Source organism: Amblyraja radiata, chromosome 25 (assembly GCF_010909765.2).
Source record: "Amblyraja radiata isolate CabotCenter1 chromosome 25, sAmbRad1.1.pri, whole genome shotgun sequence".
Lineage (NCBI taxonomy): Eukaryota > Metazoa > Chordata > Chondrichthyes > Rajiformes > Rajidae > Amblyraja > Amblyraja radiata.
The window spans coordinates 33,757,732-33,776,818 of record NC_045980.1 but is presented as its reverse complement, the minus strand read 5'-3'; the positions used below and the strand labels follow the sequence as shown (position 1 = coordinate 33,776,818).

The 19,087-nt window shown below is 51.0% G+C and overlaps 1 protein-coding gene across 1 annotated transcript; it reads right to left on the bottom strand.

Annotated features, from left to right (window-relative positions):
- Window positions 1-8,219: 8,219 nt before the first annotated feature.
- slc7a4 (solute carrier family 7 member 4) lies at window positions 8,220-18,597 on the bottom strand. Its single transcript, XM_033043811.1, has 4 exons — window positions 17,486-18,597; window positions 15,279-15,961; window positions 10,909-11,017; window positions 8,220-8,528 (listed from the first exon to the last, which is right to left on the bottom strand). The coding sequence occupies exons 1-4, from the start codon at window positions 18,465-18,467 to the stop codon at window positions 8,335-8,337; spliced, it is 1,968 nt and encodes a 655-aa protein (XP_032899702.1). The 5' UTR covers window positions 18,468-18,597; the 3' UTR covers window positions 8,220-8,334.
- Between the last annotated feature and the right edge of the window lie 490 nt (window positions 18,598-19,087).

Here is a 19,087-nt window from a genome sequence, read left to right as displayed (position 1 = left end):
TCCACAAAATAAATACAACATTGACAAAAATTGCGTTAGAAGTCGAGATTACGTTCTTGCGAAGAATAACATTTATAAGAGTGCAGTGCAGAACACTTCCTTTATTTAAAAAAAATTCCTATGCTACAAAAATATAAATACCTGTTTGTCAGCTGTTTGTCGAATAGTGAAAGGCCTGGACAGAGTGGATGTGGAGAGGATGTTTCCACTGGTGGGAGAGTCTCGGACCAGAGGAGGCAGCCCCAGAATTAAAGGACGTTCCTTTAGGAAGGAGATGAGGAGGAACTTCTTTAGTCAGAGGGTGGTGAATCTGTGGAACTCTTTGCCACAGAAGGCTGTGGAGGCCAAGTCAATGGATATTTTTTTTTAAGGCAGAGATAGATTCTTCATTAGTACGGGTGTCAGGGGTTATGGGGAGAGGGCAGGAGAATGGGGTTGAGGGGGATTGATCAGCCATGATTGAATGGGCCGAATAGCCTAATTCTGCTCCTGATGAACTTAAGGACGGGAGAGAACTGGATTGGCCTCTCCCCCCTCCCTTCTTACGGTGAGGGGAAGTGCTTACACTATTACAGAGTAGAGATTTAATGGAGGTTTCACTTTGAAACTCAATCCACCTCGAATTGGGACAGTGAAATATCTTCATGAGGACTATTTTTATAGAAGGATTTTCGGATTTTCCTTGAGAGTTTGTAGCCATGTCTTGGTTTAGTTTATCTTATTGTCAGGTGTACCGAGGTACAGTGAAAAGCTTTTTTGTTGCGTGCTAACCGGTCAGCGTGAAGACTATACAGGTACAAGATAGACCGGTCTTTGGAGCGTGGGAGGAGACTGAAGAAAACCCACGCAGGTCACGGGGAGAACCTACAGGCAGCACCCGCAGTCAGGATCGAACCCGGGTCCCTGGCGCTGTGAGGCAGCAACTCTACCGCTGCGCCACTGTGACGCCTAAAAGGACTGATTGTGGATGATCAGCCATGATCACATTGAATGGGCCGAATGGCCTACTCCTGCACCTAATGTCTATTGGCAGGTTTAGAGGGATATGGGCAAAGTGCAGGCGGGTGGGACAAGTGTAGATGGGGCGTGTGTAGGAAAGAAATGCAGATGCTGGTTTAAACCAAAGAAAGACACAAGATGCTGGAGTAACTCCGGGGGACGGGCAGCATCTCTGGAGAGAAGTAATGGGTGACTTTTCGGGTTGTGACCGTTTTGCAGATTTCATCTTTCAGTCTGAAGAAGGGTCTCGACCCGAAACGTCACCCATTCCTTCTCTCCAGAGATGCTGCCTGACCCACTGAGTTACTCCAGCATCTTGTGTCTATCTTTGGTTTAAACCAGCATCTACAGTCCCTTCCTACACGAACAGTGATGTTGGGCGGTGTGTGGACAAGTTGGGTTTGCTTTGAGTCTGCGAAAGGGACTCAGAGGGTTAAGGTAATCTGAAACTGTTTGAATGCGGAACTCATTCAGCCTTGAATGTGAATAACTATTTCAGGGAACACTGATGCTGATCATGGGAATTTGTTCAGCCCTTAGGCATTGCTACAATCAGCTGGAAGACAGACACAAAATGCTGGAGTCACTCAGCGGGACAGGCAGCAACTCTGGAGAGAAGGAATGGGTGACGTTTCAGGTCGAGACCCTTCTTCAGAGTCTGAAGTCCCGCTGAGTTACTCCAGCATTTTGTGTCTATCTTCGGTGTAAACCAGCATCTGCAGTTCCATCCCTGTGAGGCAGCAACTCTACCGCTGAGCCACCGTGATGCCTATTAGGACTGATTGTGGATGATCAGCTAGATAGTTAGATAGAGCTCTAGGGGCTAGTGGAGTCAAGGGATATGGGGAGAAGGCAGGCACGGGTTATTGATAGGGGACGATCAGCCATGATCACGATGAATGGCGGTGCTGGCTCGAAGGGCCGAATGGCCTCCTCCTGCACCTATTTTCTATGTTTCCTGCACGCTCTAATCAGCTTGCCTTCAGACATGAGTCTGAAGAAGGGTTTCGGCCCGAAACGTCGCCTATTTCCTTCGCTCCATAGATGCTGCTGCACCCGCTGAGTTTCCCCAGCAATTTTTGTCTACCTGCCTTCAGAACTCCATCCAAGACCGCAAGAAATTGCAGAGTTGTGGACGCAGCCCAGACCATCGCACAAGCCGACCTCCCTTCCATCGACTCCATCTACACCTCACGCTGCCTCGGCAAGGCTAGCAGCACAATCGAGGACCAGTCACTCCCTCTTCTCCCCTCTCCCATGTGGCAAGAGGTACAGAAGTGTGAAAATGAACGCACACACCTCCAGATTCAGGGACAGTTTCTTCCCGGCTGTTATCAGGCAACTGAACCGTCCTCTCACCAACTGGAGGGCAGTCCTGACCTCCCATCTACCTCATTGGAGACCTTTGAACAAATCATTAATCGGACTCTATCAGGCTTCATCTTGCACTAAACATTGTCCCCTTTATATTTAGTGTTTAAGAAGGAACTGCAGATGCTGGAAAATCGAAGGTACACAAAAAAAGCTGGAGAAACTCAGCGGGTGCAGCAGCATCTGTGGAGCAAAGGAAAAAGGCAACGTTTCGAAACGAAACCCTTTGGAGCCTTTTTCCTTTGCTCCATAGATGCTGCTGCACCCGCTGAGTTTCTCCAGCTTTTTTGTGTACCCCCTTTATATTTATCTGAGCGTGTAGACTGTTTGATTGTAATCATGTACAGTCTTTTCTTTGCATAGGGCGTGAACAGACGGGTTCCACTGTCCCAGGGACATGATAATAATAAACTAACCTGAACTAAAAAGGGGGTCTGTTGTTCTGAGCAGCCTCAAGGAAGATAGATCCATTTGTAATTGCCAATACCTATGTGCTGGATAAATCCCGGGCTAAACATCGGCGCAGTGACGCAGCCGTAGATTTGCCGCCTCACAGCGCCAGAGAGAAGGCAGGAACGGGGTACCGATTGGGGATGATCAGCCATTCATACGAAGAAAGACTGGATAGACTCGGCTTGTACTCGCTAGAATTTACAAGATCGAGGGGGGATCTTATAGAAACTTACAAAATTCTTAAGGGGTTGGACAGGCTAGATGCAGGAAGATTGTTCCCGATGTTGGGGAAGTCCAGGACAAGGGGTCACAGTTTAAGGATAAAGGGGGAAATCTTTTAGGACCGAGATGAGGAAAACATTTTTCACACAGAGAGTGGTGAATCTCTGGAATTCTCTGCCACAGAAGGTAGTTGAGGCCACAGTTCGTTGGCTATATTTAAGAGGGAGTTAGATGTGGCCCTTGTGGCTAAAGGGATCAGGGGGTATGGAGAGAAGGCAGGTACAGGATACTGAGTTGGATGATCAGCCATGATCATATTGAATGGCGGTGCTGTCTCGAAGGGCCGAATGGCCTCCTCCTGCACCTATTGTCTATTGCCTATTGAGACCCGGGTTCAATCCTGCTGTCTGTACGGAGTTTGTACGTTCTCCCCGTGACCTGACCTGCGTGGGTTTTCTCCGGGTGCTCCGGTTTCCTCCAACACTCCAAAGACTGTGTAGGACGGTGTTAATGTGCGGGGATCGCTAGTTGGGTTGGCCCGGACTCAGTGGGCCGAAGGGCCTGTTTCCACGCTGTATCTCTAAACTAAATGACACTAAACTCTTGGCCAAGTCTGCAGGAAGGTAGATAGGTGCATGACTGTTGCAAAGGGATGCTATGTTGCCTCTTTCCAGGACTTTGGTAAGGCTGCATTTGGAGTAATGCGTGCGGTTCTGCTTGATCCCATAACAGGAAGGATGTGCAGGGCTTGGAAAGGGTGCAGAGGTGGTTTGCCAGGATTATGAAGAAGGGTCTCGATCTGAAACGTCACCCATTCCTTCTCTCCAGAGATGCTGCCTGTCCCGCTGAGTTACTCCAGCGTTTTGCGTCCATCTTATGAAAACAAGGAACTGCAGGCGCTGGTTTGCCAAGGGAAAGTGCTGGAGTAACTCAGCAGGAATTCTTCTTGATATATAAAACATATAAGATTATTAAGGGCTTGGACACGCTAGAGGCAGGAAACATGTTCCCGATGTTGGGGGAGTCCAGAACCTTGGGCCACAGTTTAAGAATAAGGGGTAAGCCATTTAGAACGGAGACGAGGAAACACTTTTTCTCCCAGAGAGTGGTGAATCTGTGGAATTCTCTGCCTCAGGTGGAGGCCGGTTCTGTGGATGCTTTCAAGAGAGCTAGATAGGGCTCTTAAAAATAGCGGAGTCAGGGGATATGGGGAGAAGGCAGGAACGGGGTACTGATTGTGGATGATCAGTCATGATCACATTGAATGGCGGTGCTGGCTCAAAGGGGCAAATGGACTACTCCTGCACCTATTGTCTATTGTCTATTGTCAGGCAGCATCTGTGGAGAACATGGTTAGGTTACATTTCTGGTCGGGACCCTTCTTCAGACTGGGATGTCACCCGCTGAGTTACCAGAATGATGCCTGGAATAGATGGAGAGGGTGGACAGACATGGACTGTTTTTCTTAGGAAGGCGAGAGGAGGCGGGGGGGAATAGAAGTAAATAAAACTATGACATGTAGAGATAGGGTAGACAGTCAGAACCTTTATCCCAGAGTGGAAATAACAAAAATAAACGGGGAAAGCTTTTAGATGAGAGGAGCGAAGTTTGAAGGAGATGTACGTTTAGTTTAGTTTAGTTTAGAGATACAGCGCGGAAACGGGCCCTGCGGCCCATCGAGTGCGTGCCGACCAGTTACACTATCCTACACACACACACACACACACACACACACGAGGGACAATTTACACTTACACCAAGCCAATTAACTTACAAACCTGAAAGTCTTTAGAGTGTGGGAGGAAACCGGAGATCTCGGAGAAAACCCACGCAGGTCACGGGGAGAACGTGCAAACTCCGTACAGACAGCAGTACTCCCATAGTCGGGATCGAACCCGGGTCTCCTACCCGCTGCGCCACCAGTGATCGCAACGTCGAGCAGCTCCTGAATTTCGGTTCTCCTCTTAATCCTTTTCCCAAATCATGTTCCGCACGCCATCTCTCCCACATGTTTAACCCTTTATCGGGCTTTCACTAGACCTCTTGATCTTCAAAGGAGATGCACAGGGCAAGTTTACTACACAGAGGGTGGTGGAGGCAGATACGAAATATCCTTGGGCAGCTTACACCCCAGCGGTTTGACTATTGACCTCTCTAACTTCAAGCAACCCTTGCTTTCCCTCTCTCTCCATCTCTCCTCCTACCCAGTTTTCCGACCAGTCTGACTGTTTTATCTCTGTTTGCTTTGTTGTCAACTTCTCCTAACTAACAATGATCTATAATGGATGGGATTTATATAGCGCCTTTCTAATACTCAAGGCGCTTTACATCGCATTATTCATTCACTCCTCAGTCACACTCGGTGGTGGTAAGCTACTTCTGTAGCCACAGCTGCCCTGGGGCAGACTGACGGAAGCGTGGCTGCCAATCTGCGCCTACGGCCCCTCCTACCACCACCAATCACTCACACACATTCACACACATTCACACACAGGCAAAGGTGGGTGAAGTGTCTTGCCCAAGGACACAACGACAGTATGCACTCCAAGCGGGATTCGAACTGGCTACCTTCCGGTTGCCAGCCGAACACTTAGCCCATTGTGCCATCTGTCGTCCCACATCTACTCGACATATTTCTTTATCCTCATCTCTTTTGATGTTTCGTTTTCACACCTCTAACCCTTCCTTGTCCCTGTGTCTCCCTCTCCCCCGACTCTCAGTCTGAAGAAGGGTCCCGAACCCCGAAACGTCACCCATTCCTTCTCTCCGGAGACGCTGCCTGTCCCGCTGAGTTACTCCAGCACGTTGTGTCTATCTTCGGTGTAAACCAGCATCTGCAGTTCCTTCCTACTACGCGCTATCAGGGAACCACCTTGCCTGAGGTCATCTTTTGTGGACCCTCATTTGTCCTGGTCTTATCTCACCAGCCAGATCTTTCACCCTCCCCCCCCCCCACCTCCCACCTCCTCCCCCCACCCCCACCACTTTCAGACTGAAGAAGGGTCCTGATCCGACACTTCAACAATTCGTGTTCTCCAGACCTGACCTGTTGAGTTATTCCAGTGGTTTGTCACAGAATGATACAGCATGGAATCAGGCCCTTCGGCCCACACCGGCCAACATGTCCCAGCCACACTAGTCCCACCTGCCCGCGTTTGGCCCATATCCCTCCAAACCTGTCCTATCCATGTACCTGTCTAACTGTCTCTTAAACATTGGGATAGTCCCTGCCTCAACTACCCCCCTCCGGCAACTCGTTCCATACACCCATCACCCTCTGTGTGAAAAAAGCCACCCCTCAGATTCCGATTAAATCTTCTCCCCTTCACCTTAAACCTGTGTTCTCTGGTCCTCGATTCCCCTAGTTAGGCAAGGGACTCTACCCGATCTATTCCTCTCATGATCTTATACACCTCTGTAAGATCAGAAGTGTCTATCTTTGTTGCGATCTTTGTCTGAATTGTCCCCGTCTGCCCCAGGCTGTGTACTAGGAATCCACTCTGTGTCTCAGGGGGTTAGGTCACCGCAAGACCTCATGAATAATATATCAACTCAATGGGTTCATATATATTTCAGTCGTCACCACTGAATCTCTGATCCACATGATCCACTTCCAAGGATTAGAAATCGTCTGATCATAGCATGGCCTGGTCATTATTTCTATCTTCGCTGTTCGTTCCGTACCATGGCCTTGCCAAGCCAACCCATCTACCCAGGCAATGTTGGCATTGGCTTCTGCGCTCTACCTTGCCCCGTTGGAGTTAATAACGAAGCAATCATTTGGGTGGCGCAGCGGTAGAGTCGCTGCCTTCCAGAGACCCGGGTTCGATCCTGACGGTCCTGCTCTCTTTACGGAGTTTGCACGTTCTCCCCGTTTTCTCCGGGTGCTTCCCCGGGGTTTCCGCCCACCCTCCAAAGACGCGCAGGTCTGTAGGTTGATTGGCTTCGATAAAATTGTGAATTGTCCCTGGTGTGTGTGTGTTTGTGTGTGTGTGTGTGTGTGTGTGTGTGTGTGTGTGTGTGTGTGTGTGTGTGTGTGTGTGTGTGTGTGTGTGTGTGTGTGTGTGTGTGTGTGTGTGTGTGTGTCGGTGCGGACTCAGTGGGCTAAATGGCTTGTTCCTGCGCTGCACCTCTAACGTCTAAAGTAAACGAACAGGTGAGCCAATTCCAGCTTCACCTCCTGAAGTCTCAAAGGGAATGACCTCGTTTAGTTTTACTTCGGGGATGCAGCACGGAAACAGGCCCTTCGGCCCACCGAGTCCATGCCAACCCACTTTCCCCATCCACTCCCCTACACACTTGGGGGCAATTTACAGAGGAGGGTTAACCTGCAAACCTCGCTGTATCTGTTAACTAAACTAAACAGCCAGGGAGACGTCAGGGCGGGTGGTGGTGGTTGGTGGTGGTGGTTGGTGGTGGTGGTTGGTGGTGGTGGTTGGTGGCGGTGGTTGGTGGTAGTGGTTGGTGGTGGTGGTTGGTGGCGGTGGTTGGTGGTGGTGGTTGGTGGCGGTGGTTGGTGGTGGTGGTTGGTGGTGGTGGTTGGTGGCGGTGGTTGGTGGTGGTGGTTGGTGGCGGTGGTTGGTGGCGGTGGTTGGTGGTGGTGGTTGGTGGTGTGCGGTGGTTGGTGGTGGTGGTTGTGGTGGTGGTTGGTTGGCGGGTGGTTGGTGGTGGTGGTTGGTGGCGGGTGGTGGTGGTGGTGGATGGTGGCGGTGGTGGTGGCGGTGGTTGGTGGCGGTGGTGGTGGTGGTGGTTGGTGGCGGTGGTTGGTGGTGTGGTTGGTGGTGGTGGTTGGTGGTGGTGGTTGGTGGTGGTGGTGGTGGTGGTGGTTGGTGGTGGGTGGTGGTGGTGGATGGTGGTGGTGGTTGGTGGCGGTGGTTGGTGGCGGTGGTTGGTGGTGGTGGTTGGTGGTGGTGGATGGTGGCGGGTGGTTGGTGGTGGTGGTTTGGTGCTGCGGTGGTGGGTTGGCTGGAGGGTTGGTGGTTGGTGGTGCGTCGGTTTGGTGGTGGTGGATGGTGGTGTGTGGTTGGTGGACGGTGGTTGTGGACGGGTGGTTGGTGGTGGTGGTTGGTGGTGGTGGATGGTGGCGGTGGTTGGTGGTGGTGGTTGGTGGCGGTGGTTGGTGGCGGTGGTTGGTGGTTGGTGGCGGTGGTTGGTGGAGGTGGTTGGTGGTGGTGGTTGGTGGCGGTGGTTGGTGGCGGTGGTTGGTGGTGGTGGTTGGTGGCGGTGGTTGGTGGCGGTGGTTGGTGGCAAACACTGAAGTGGGGCATCTCATTGGGTCCGCCCTCGTCACTATCTCCCCTCCTCCTCTCCAGTCGCCTCCACGATGCCGGCCGCCCCTCGAGACTCCGGCTGTACCGTCTGCACCGTCTCCACCAGGCCGCCGCTCGGCAGCACCACGTAGCGGGCGGAGATGTCCCTGGGCTTGGGCTCCCGTAGGTTTTCCTTGCTGTGCCATATCCCGTAGCTAAAGTAGATGAGGAAACCTTTTCAAAGAGACGAGAGGCCGTTAGTCAAGATCCAAGTGTCAAGGACAGTTTATTTATTGTCAGTCGCTCCGAAACGCAACAGTTATGCCCCTGTCCCACTTAGGAAACCTGAACGGAAACCTCTGGAGACTTTGCGCCCCACCCAAGGTTTCCGTGCGGTTCCCGGAGGTTGCAGGTGGTTGCCGGAGGTTGCAGGTAGTGGAAGCGGGTAGGGAGACTGACAAAAACCTCCGGGAACCGCACGGAATCCTTGTGTGGGGCGCAAAGTCTCCAGAGGTTTCCGTTCAGGTTTCCTAAGTGGGACAGCGAGTGAGGCAGCATCTATGGAGCGAAGGAAATAGGCATGAAGGATGAAACCCTTCTGGAAATAGGCAACGTTTCGGGCCGAAACCCTTCCGGGTTTCGTCCCGAAACGTTGCCTATTTCCTTCGCTCCATAGATGCGGCCTCACCCGCTGAGTTTCTCCAGCATTTTTGTCTACCTTCGATTTTCCAGCATCTGCAGTTCCTTCTTAAACAGTTTCATTAGTTCAGCTTAGTTTAATTTAGTTTAATTAGTTTCGGGCACCCGAAAAAAGGGACCACATCACCCCGATCCCGGCCTCTCGCCACCGGCTGCCTGTGCGGTACCGAATCAATTTCAAGCTCGTTCTTTTTGTTTACAAAGCCCTTAACCTACCTCAAAAATCAGCGTTCCCACCACACCACTTCCAGGTCCCTCAGATCGGCCGACTTGGGGTTACTGACCATCCCGCGGTCTAGGCATAAGCTCAGGGGCGACCACGCTTTTGCGGTTGCAGCCCCCTAGACTGTGGAACAGCACCCCTCTTCCCATCAGAACTGCCCTCTCCATCGACTCCTTTAAGTCTAGACTTAAAACTTATTTCTACTCACAAGCCTTTCTTGAGGTCCTCTGAGGGAGCGTTGTATGTATGTATTTATGTATGTATTGTATGTATTGTTAGATCTTAGATTGTTAGAAGGGCCGAATGGCCTACTCCTGCACCTAATTTCTATGTTTCTATGTCTATGTTTCTATCTATGTACCACTGCATGTAGCATGTTAGTACCTGCACTGATGTAAAGCACTATGGTCAACGAGAGTTGTGGTATAGAAATAAAAGTGACTTGAATTGAGTTGAATTAATTCAGCTTAGTTTAATTTAATTCAATAGAGTTTACTTTTGTTTAGCTGAGAAACATAGACATAGAAACATAGAAAATAGGTGCAGGAGTAGACCATTCGGCCCTTCGAGCCTGCACCGCCATTCCATATGATCATGGCTGATCATCCAACTCAGTATCCTGTACCTGCCTTCTCTCCATACCCCCTGATCCCTTTAGCCACATCTAACTCCCTCTTAAATATAGCCAATGAACTGTGGCCTCAACTACCTTCTGTGGCAGAGAATTCCACAGATTCACCGCTCTCTGTGTGAAAAATGTTTTTCTCATCTCGGTCCTAAAAGATTTCCCCCTTATCCTTACACAGTGACCCCTTGTTCTGGACTTCCCCAACATCGGGAACAATCTTCCTGCATCTAGCCTGTCCAACCCCTTAAGAATTTTGTACGTTTCTATAAGATCCCCCCTAAATTCTAGCGAGTACAAGCCGAGTCTATCCAGTCTTTCTTCATATGAAAGTCCTGACATCCCAGGAATCAGTCTGGTGAACCTTCTCTGCACTCCCTCTATGGCAAGAATGGCTTTCCTCAGATTAGGAGACCAAAACTGTACGCAATACTCCAGGTGTGGTCTCACCAAGACCCTGTACAACTGCAGTAGAACCTCCCTGCTCCCAGCTTAATTTAGTTTAGTTTAGTTTAGTTTAGTTTAGTTTAGTTTAGTTTAGTTTAGTTTAGTTTAGTTTAGTGATACAGCACAGAAACAGACCCTTCGGCCCATCGAGTCGGCACCGACCAGCGACCCCCGCACATTAACATTATCCTAGGGACAATTTTACATTTACACCAAGCCAATTAACCAACAAACCTGTACGTCTTTGAAGTGTGGGAGGAAACCGAAGATCTAGGAGAGCAGCCACGGGGAGAACGCACAAACTCCGTACAGGCAAGCGCCCGTAGCCAGGATCGAACCCGGGCCTCAGGCGCTGTAAAGCAGCAACTCTACCGCTGCGCCACCGTGACCTCCCAATGTATCTGCGCACTGTGGACGGCTCGATTGTAATCACGCATTGTCTTTCCGCTGACTGGTTAGCACGCAGCAAAAAGCTTTTCACCGGACCTCGACACACCGACCTCAACGTTACGATCGTATAAACCGAACGCTACACAACCTCGCCGATCAAAAACAGGTGCACAAACACAGAAGCTCGATTGGAAAAAAAAGGAAGGAACTTTCGAAGATGTTTGTCATACCTATTGCGAGCCAAACGAAAAATCTCAACCAGGTCATCAAACTTAGCTTCAACATCAGGTACACGTTCAGTAAGATACTCAGAGCGGGAATCAAAGGCACCAGCGGAACCTGTGGAGATACAAATAGTCTGAGCAGTGATACATCTTGGTGCGGTAATTTGTTTGTCACAAGTAGCAAGGTACAATGGAGTCACAGAGTGATACAGCGTGGAAACAGGCCCTTTGGCCCAACTTGCCCACACCGGCCAACATGTCCCAGCTACACTAGCTCCACCTGGTAGACACAAAATGGTAGTCCCACTTAGGAAACTTGAACGGAAACCTCTGGAGACTTTGCTGCCCCACCCAAGGTTTCCGTGCGGTTCCCGGAGGTTGCAGGTGGTTGCCGGAGGTTGCAGGTGGTGGAAGCGGGTAGGGAGACTGACAAAAACCTCCGGGAACCGCACGGAAACCTTGGGTGGGGCGCAAAGTCTCCAGAGGTTTCCGTTCAGGTTTCCTAAGTGGGACAGCGGCATAACTCAGCGGGTGAGGCAGCATCTATGGAGAGAAGGAATGGACGATGTTTCGGGTCGAGACCCTACCTCAGATTGATGTCTGGGGAGGGGGCGGGACAGGGATAGAATGTAGGCGGAGACAGTAAGACTGGTGGGAGAGCTGGGAAGGGGGAGGGGATGGAGAGAGAGGGAAAGCAAGGGCTATCTGAAGTTAGAGAAGTCAATGTTCATACCGCTGGGGTGAAAACTACCCAAGCAAAATATGAGGTGCTGCTCCTCCAATTTGCGCTGGGCCTCACTCTGACAATGGAGGAGGCCCAGGACAGAAAGGTCAGATTGGGAATGGGAGGGGGAGTCGAAGTGCTGAGCCACTGGGAGATCAGGTTGGTTAAGGCAGACTGAGCAGAGGGGGTTCAGCGAAACGATCGCCTCCGCTTGGTCTCACCGATGTAGAGAATTGACACCTGGAACAATGGATACAGTGAGGTTGGATGGAGTCGAGGGGGGGAGGTAAAGGGACAGGTGTTGCATCTCCTGCGGTTGCAGGGGAAAGTACCTGGGGAGGGGGTGGTTTGAGTGGGAAGGGACGAGTTGTCCAGGGAGTTGCGGAGTGAGTGGTCTCTGCGGAAAGCAGAAAGGGGTGGAGACGGGAAGATGTGGCCAGTGGTGGGATCCTGCTGGAGGTGGTGAAAATGTCGGAGGATTATATGTTGTATGCGGCGGCTGATAGGTGCCGGAGTAGGTGCAGGAGTAGGCCATTTGGCCCTTCGAGCCAGTACTGCCATTCAATGTGATCATGGCTGATCACCCACAATCAGTACCCTGTTCCTGCCTTCTCCCCATATCCCCTGACTCCGCTATTTTTAAGAGCCCTATCTAGCTCTCTCTTGAAAGCGTCCAGAGAACCGGCCTCCACCGCCCTCTGAGGCAGAGAATTCCACAGACTCACCACTCTCTGTGAGAAAAAGTATTTCCTCATCTCCGTTCTAAATGGCTTACTCCTTATTTTGTCTACCTTCGATTTTCCAGCATCTGCAGTTCCTTCTTAAACACTCATAGCTTTCTTCATTAAGTATTATGTTTATTGTTAGAATTGTTATTGTTAAGGCCTACCCCTTATTCTTAAACTGTGGTCCCTGGTTCTGGACTCCCCCAACATCGGGAACATGTTTCCTGCCTCTCGCATGTCCAAGCCCTTTCCAATCTTATATGTTTCAATAAGATGCCCTCTCATCCTTCTAAACTCCAGAGTGTCCAAGCCCAGCTGCTCCATTCTCTCAGCGTATGACAGTCCCGTGGATATGGAAGGGAATCCAAACACTGACGGGGTACAAGGCAAGGTAGCAGGTAACTGACACGGACACTTCTCTCCCAGATGAACTGAACAACTTCCTTGCACGTTTTGATGCTGCAAACACCACACCCAAGGGGAGAGCCAGCCCCTGCTTACAAACCGACCAGCCAGTCCTGACCATAGACTCAATGGACACACGGAGAACCCTGTCCAAGGTCAACCCGTGGAAAGCAGTCGGACCCAACATCCCAGGACGTGTGCTCAAGGAATGTGCTGAGGAGTTAGCAGATGTGCTAACAGACATCTTTAACATCTGCCTTAGTCAAGCCATTGTCCCCGCATGCCTCAAAACTTCCACGATAATCCCCATAGCGAAGGTTGCCTGCCTAAATGACTACCGCCCTGTCGCCCTGACCCCAATAATAATGAAGTGTTTTGAACGCCTGGTGAAACCCCACATTACTGCCAGCCTCCCCTCATCGTTAGACCCCCTCCAGTTTGCCTATCGCCCCAAACGTTCTACAGAGGATGCCATCTCTACCACGCTACACACAGTACTCACGCATCTGGAAAACAAAAACACCTACGCCAGAATCCTGTACATTGACTTCAGCTCAGCGTTTAACACCATCATCCCGCAGAGACTTGTGGAGAAACTAACCCTGCTGGGCCTCAACACCACCCTGTGTCACTGGATCTTGGACTTTCTGACAGAGAGACCGCAGTCAGTCCGTGTTGGCAAGAACACTTCAGGCTCGATCACGCTGAGCACCGGCTCCCCTCAAGGCTGTGTGCTCAGCCCGCTGTTGTTCACATTGCTCACACATGACTGTGCTGCCAGATTCAGGGACAATAAGATCATCAAATTCGCAGATGACACAACAGTGGTGGGACTCATCAGCGGAGACGACGAATCAATGTACAGGGAGGAAGTAAAACAACTAGTGGACCGGTGCGGCAAAAATAATCTAGAATTAAATGTCGACAAAACAAAGGAGATGGTTGTCGACTTCAGGAGGGCGCAGCCAAAGCATACACCCCTCAACATCAGTGGCACCACAGTGGAGAGAGTGGAGAGCATAAAGTTCCTCGGTGTGCAAATTACAGACAGCCTCACCTGGTCCAGGAACACCACTGGGATTGTCAAACGGGCCCATCAGCGACTGCACTTCCTGAGGAAACTAAAACAGGCCTCACTCCCCACCAACATCCTCAGGACTTTCTACAGGGGTACGGTGGAGTCTGTACTCACATACGGCATAAACACGTGGTACTCCACCTGCAACTGCTCGGACAGGAAGGCTCTGCAGAGGGTAGTGAGGGGAGCAGAGAGGATCATTGGCGTCTCCCTACCCTCGGTACAAGAACTGTTCCAGAGCCGCTGTCTGAAAAAAGCTAAGCTGAGAATTGCTAAGGACAAACTGCACCCCCTCCACATACACCTGGATCTCCTGCCATCAGGCAAGAGATATCGCAGCATCAAAGCCCGGACTACCAGACTGCTAAACAGCTTCCTGCCACAGGCTGTGAGGCTGCTAAACAGTCACTCTGTACTCACAGTCACCTGATTCTGAGGCTTGGTACTGGCCACTTTAATAACTGGTACTGGCCACTCAAATCAGCTGCCCCGGACATTTTTATGATTGGTTTTACTATATTTTAACGTTGTGTTTTACCTGCTTTTAACTATTTATACTGTTCCATCAGGGACTGGATTGTTTTGAGTGTTATTATGTGTGAAATGTTTTAAATTTCATGTGCGATGCTCCGGTATTCCCTGGGAAACGTCTTTTCATTTTGCACTGTACAACTGTTGCTTGTAAGTTGACAATAAAGGTTGATTGATTGATTGATTGATTGAAACATAGACATAGACAATAGGTGCAGGAGTAGGCCATTCGGCCCTTCGAGCCTGCACCGCCATTCAATATGATCATGGCTGATCATCCAACTCAGTATCCCGTACCTGCCTTCTCTCCATACCCTCTGATCCCCTTAGCCACAAGGGCCACATCTAACTCCCTCTTAAATATAGCCAATGAACTGGCCTCGACTACCCTCTGTGGCAGAGAGTTCCAGAGATTCACCACTCTCTGTGTGAAAAAAGTTCTTGTCATCTCGGTTTTAAAGGATTTCCCCCTTATCCTTAAGCTGTGACCCCTTGTCCTGGACTTCCCCAACATCGGGAGGAATCTTCCTGCATCTAGCCTGTCCAACCCCTTAAGAATTTTGTAAGTTTCTATAAGATCCCCTCTCAATCTCCTAAATTCTAGAGAGTATAAACCAAGTCTATCCAGTCTTTCTTCATAAGACAGTCCTGACATCCCAGTCTGGTGAACCTTCTCTGCACTCCCTCTATGGCAATAATGTCCTTCCTCAGATTTGATCACGGCTGATCATCCAACTCAGTATCCTGTACCTGCCTTCTCTCCATACCCGCTGATCTCCTTTAGCCACAAGGGCCACATCTAACTCCCTCTTAAATATATCCCGGGAATTAACCTTGTAAACCTACGCTGCACTCCCTCAATAGCAAGAATAAGGGTGACCTTAAACAGGGAGCTGCAAACTGAAGGGCTCACCTGGAAAGTGCTGAGTTTCTCCTGTTGTTCGTGAATCCAGATGAGGAGCAGGCTGAGGAGGAAGCCGGCGGCGAAGAGCGTGGCGAACAAAATGAAGGCCCAGTGGGGAAGCTGAAGATAACTTGTGCCAAAGATCAGGACGCAGCTCAGGCAGACGGAGCAGGTCACCATGGCAACCACCGCCATCGTCACTAGTTCACCCGGGGCAAAGTCGACCAGGAAGGGCAAGTAAGGCTCGAAGGCTGACCTGAGTTGGCCCGGCCCCCTCTTCTCCTTGGTCGACCGCTCCCTCTCCACCAGCTGGAGTTTGTCGGAGAACGACTCGTATTCCTTCAGTCCTCCTCCTCCTCCTCCTCCGTCCGACGGTTGTGGGCTGGCGGCGGTTGCCGCGGGCGACGCCGGCCCCTCGCCCCGGCTGCCCCGGTAGCGGAGCACGACGATGCTGGCCGCCACGAAGGTGTAGGCCAGCAGCGTGCCGATGGAGAGGAACTGCACCAGCGACTCCAGGTCGAACACCAGGGCCAGGACGGCCATCAGCCCGCCGAACACCACGATGCCGATCACCGGGACCTTGGTGACCGGGTTGAGCCGGGAGAACACCCTGAAGAGCAGCCCGTCCTCGGCCATGGCGTAGGCCACCCGCGGCAGGGAGAAGAGGTTGCTCAGGAGGACCGTGTTCATCGCTGGAGAAGACGGGGAGAGAGAGACAAAGGGAGATCAGACATCGAAGAGTAATCTTATAGACGGGTTCAAAATCATGAGAGGTAAACCAGAGCAATTTTCGAAGACATGGACTCCATTCATTGATTCATTACAAGGATAATATGGTGCAACACAACTTCGGAATTAAACCGACTTACAGGTTATGTGATGGGTGGGGAGAAATACAAAGCACATTTTATTTTTCTTTCAGTTTTTCTCTTTTTATTTATTTACGTTTTTCTCATTTCGTTTACTTACTCATTACTCGGCTATGCCAATCTGGTAGTCTAGGGGTTCTATTCTTGCACATCCACTTTATCTTTCACTTTCTCTCTATCTTGGGACGACAGATGGCACAATGGGCTAAGTGTTCGGCTGGCGACCGGAAGGTGGCCGGTTCGAATCCCGCTTGGAGTGCATACTGTCGTTGTGTCCTTGGGCAAGACACTTCACCCACCTTTGCCTGTGTGTGAATGTGTGTGAGTGATTGGTGGTGGTCGGAGGGGCCGTAGGCGCAGATTGGCAGCCACGCTTCCGTCAGTCTGCCCCAGGGCAGCTGTGGCTACAGAAGTAGCTTACCACCACCGAGTGTGACTGAGGAGTGAATGAATAATGCGATGTAAAGCGCCTTGAGTATTAGAAAGGCGCTATATAAATCCCATCCATTATTATTATTATTATTATCTTGTTTTTTCTCTCTTTTTCTTTTTCATCTTAGCTAAAAATTAAAATTGAAGCTGTACCATAAATGTATTATGTCATATGCGTCAGTTTATACTTTTGTACACTGCTTCTAATATTAATAAATTTAAAAAATATATATATAACAATCTTATATGTTTCAATGAGATACCCTCTCATCCTTCTAAACTCCAGAGTGTACAAGCCCAGCCGCTCCATTCTCTCAGCATATGACAGTCCCGCCATCCCGGGAATTAGCCTACGCTGCACTCCCTCAATAGCAAGAATTCCCTTCCTCAAATTAGGGGACCAAAACTGCACACAATACTCCAGATGTGGTCTCACTAGGGCCCTGTACAACTGCAGAAGGACCTCTTTGCTCCTATATTCGCAGCGATTTCTTGCTGTTTTGGACGGAGCTGACCCCGAACTGGGCTGCGATGCATCCTGATTAAAACGCGCATCTGCGGGAGTTGGCGAGAGGGGTGGGGGGGGACTGAGTCACTTCCCTCTGGAAGGCGACTCCGGACTGTCAAAGCTGCCACAGCCAGACATAAAAACAGTTTTTATCCACGAGTAGTTGCTCTACTCAACAGCCAAAAATCTGTAGCCTCCCCTTGATCTGGTATTTTGTTGGTTCACATGCTTGATCAATGGTGTTTTATCATTAATGTTTTATTATTATTAATGTTTAGTGTTTTCTGAGTCATTCGTAACTGTCACTGTATGTCATGTTGTTACTTGTGGGCGGAGCACCAAGGCAAATTCCTTGTATGTGAATACTTGGCCAATAAATTTACTTACTTACTTACTTAGTTACTTACCGCAGATGGACCCCACGGCCACGATGAATCCAGCCCAGGAATACCCCCGTCGGTAGAAGGCATCGGCCAGGGCCGAGTCGGGGTCGAGGGTGTGCCAGGGCACCATGAGGGTGAGGACAGCCGACACCAAGGTGTAGACCACGGTGACCAGGCCCAGGGAGATGCCGGTCGCTATGGGGACCGACCTCTGGGGGTTTCGGGCCTCCTCGCTGGAGGCGGCGATCACGTCGAAGCCCACGAAGGCGAAGAAGCATGTGGCGGTGCCGGCCATGATGCCCGAGAAGCCGAAGGGGGCGAAGCCGCCCTGCGCGGCGCCGTAGTTGGCGGGATCGGCCAGGATGAAGCCGAAGACCAGGATGAAGAGGATGATGCCCAGACTGACGGCGGCAAACAGGTGGTTCAGCCAGGAGGACACTCTGGCGCCGCAGGTGATGAAGGCGGTGGCCAGCAGCAATATCCCCGCGGCCAGGAAGTCGGGGTTGGGCGCCAGGAAGGGCACGTCCCACGAGGCGACGTGGGTCTCGGTGAAGTTGCGGATCCGGTGGCTGAAGATGGCGTCTAGGTATCCGCTCCAGGCCCGGGCCACGGCCGCCCCCCCGATCATGTACTCCAGGATGATGTTCCAGCCGATGAGGAAGGCCCAGAACTCGCCCACGGAGATGTAGGTGAACATGTAGGCCGAGCCCGTCTTCGGCACGCGCGAGCCGAACTCGGCGTAGCAGAAGGCGGCCAGCAGCGAGGCGAAGCCGGCGATGAGGAAGGAGACGATGACGGCGGGGCCGGCCACGTTCTTGGCCACCGTGCCGGTCAGCACGTAGAGGCCGGAGCCCACCATGCCACCGATGCCCAGCATGGTCAGGTCGAAGGTGGACAGGCAACGGTTCAGAGCCGTCTCCATCAGGTTCTCCTCCAAGGTCTTCACCCTGGTCAGCTTCTGGCAAAAGCGCGCCAGCGAGTGGCGGCTGAGCAACCGGCTCACCATCTTTGCCGCTCGGGCTCTCTCCCCGACTAAACAGAGGGCTGGTCAACGGAGGCGGTGGAGCCTTTGCCTATCTGCGTTTCATCTTGTCGACCAGGTATCTCATCCCTGGTACATGCGCGTTGGGCCAGATCTACGAACCAAAGGAGAAAACAAGCAGGTCAACAAACGATCATCTTCGTGTAACTGGATATCTTCAAGAGCTCGTTCCATACACCCACCACCCTTTGTGTGAATCTGTGTGAATCTTTCCTAATCTGAGGAAAGACATTCTTGCCATAGAGGGAGTACAGAGAAGGTTCACCAGACTGATCCTGGGATGGCAGGACTTTCATATGAAGAAAGACTGGATAGACTCGGCTTGTACTCGCTAGAATTTAGAAGATTGAGGGGGGATCTTATAGAAACTTACAAATTCTTAAGGGGTTGGACAGGCTAGATGCAGGAAGATTGTTCCCGATGTTGGGGAAGTCCAGAACGAGGGGTCACAGTTTAAGGATAAGGGGGAAGCCTTTTAGGACCGAGATGAGAACATTTTTTTTCACTCCTGTTGAATCTGTGGAATTCTCTGCCACAGAAAGTAGTTGAGGCCAGTTCATTGGCTATATTTAAGAGGGAGTTAG

Bases quoted from the DNA above. Each gene is read 5' to 3' on its own strand.
- slc7a4 (XM_033043811.1), bottom strand. From the start codon at position 18,467: ATGGTGAGCCGGTTGCTCAGCCGCCACTCGCTGGCGCGCTTTTGCCAG. The intron at 15,962-17,485 runs GTAAGTAACTAA...CGTCTTCTCCAG, and splicing joins GGCCGTGGGGTCCATCTGCG to CGATGAACACGGTCCTCCTG. The intron at 8,529-10,908 runs GTATGACAAACA...CTCTTTGAAAAG, and splicing joins TTTCGTTTGGCTCGCAATAG to GTTTCCTCATCTACTTTAGC.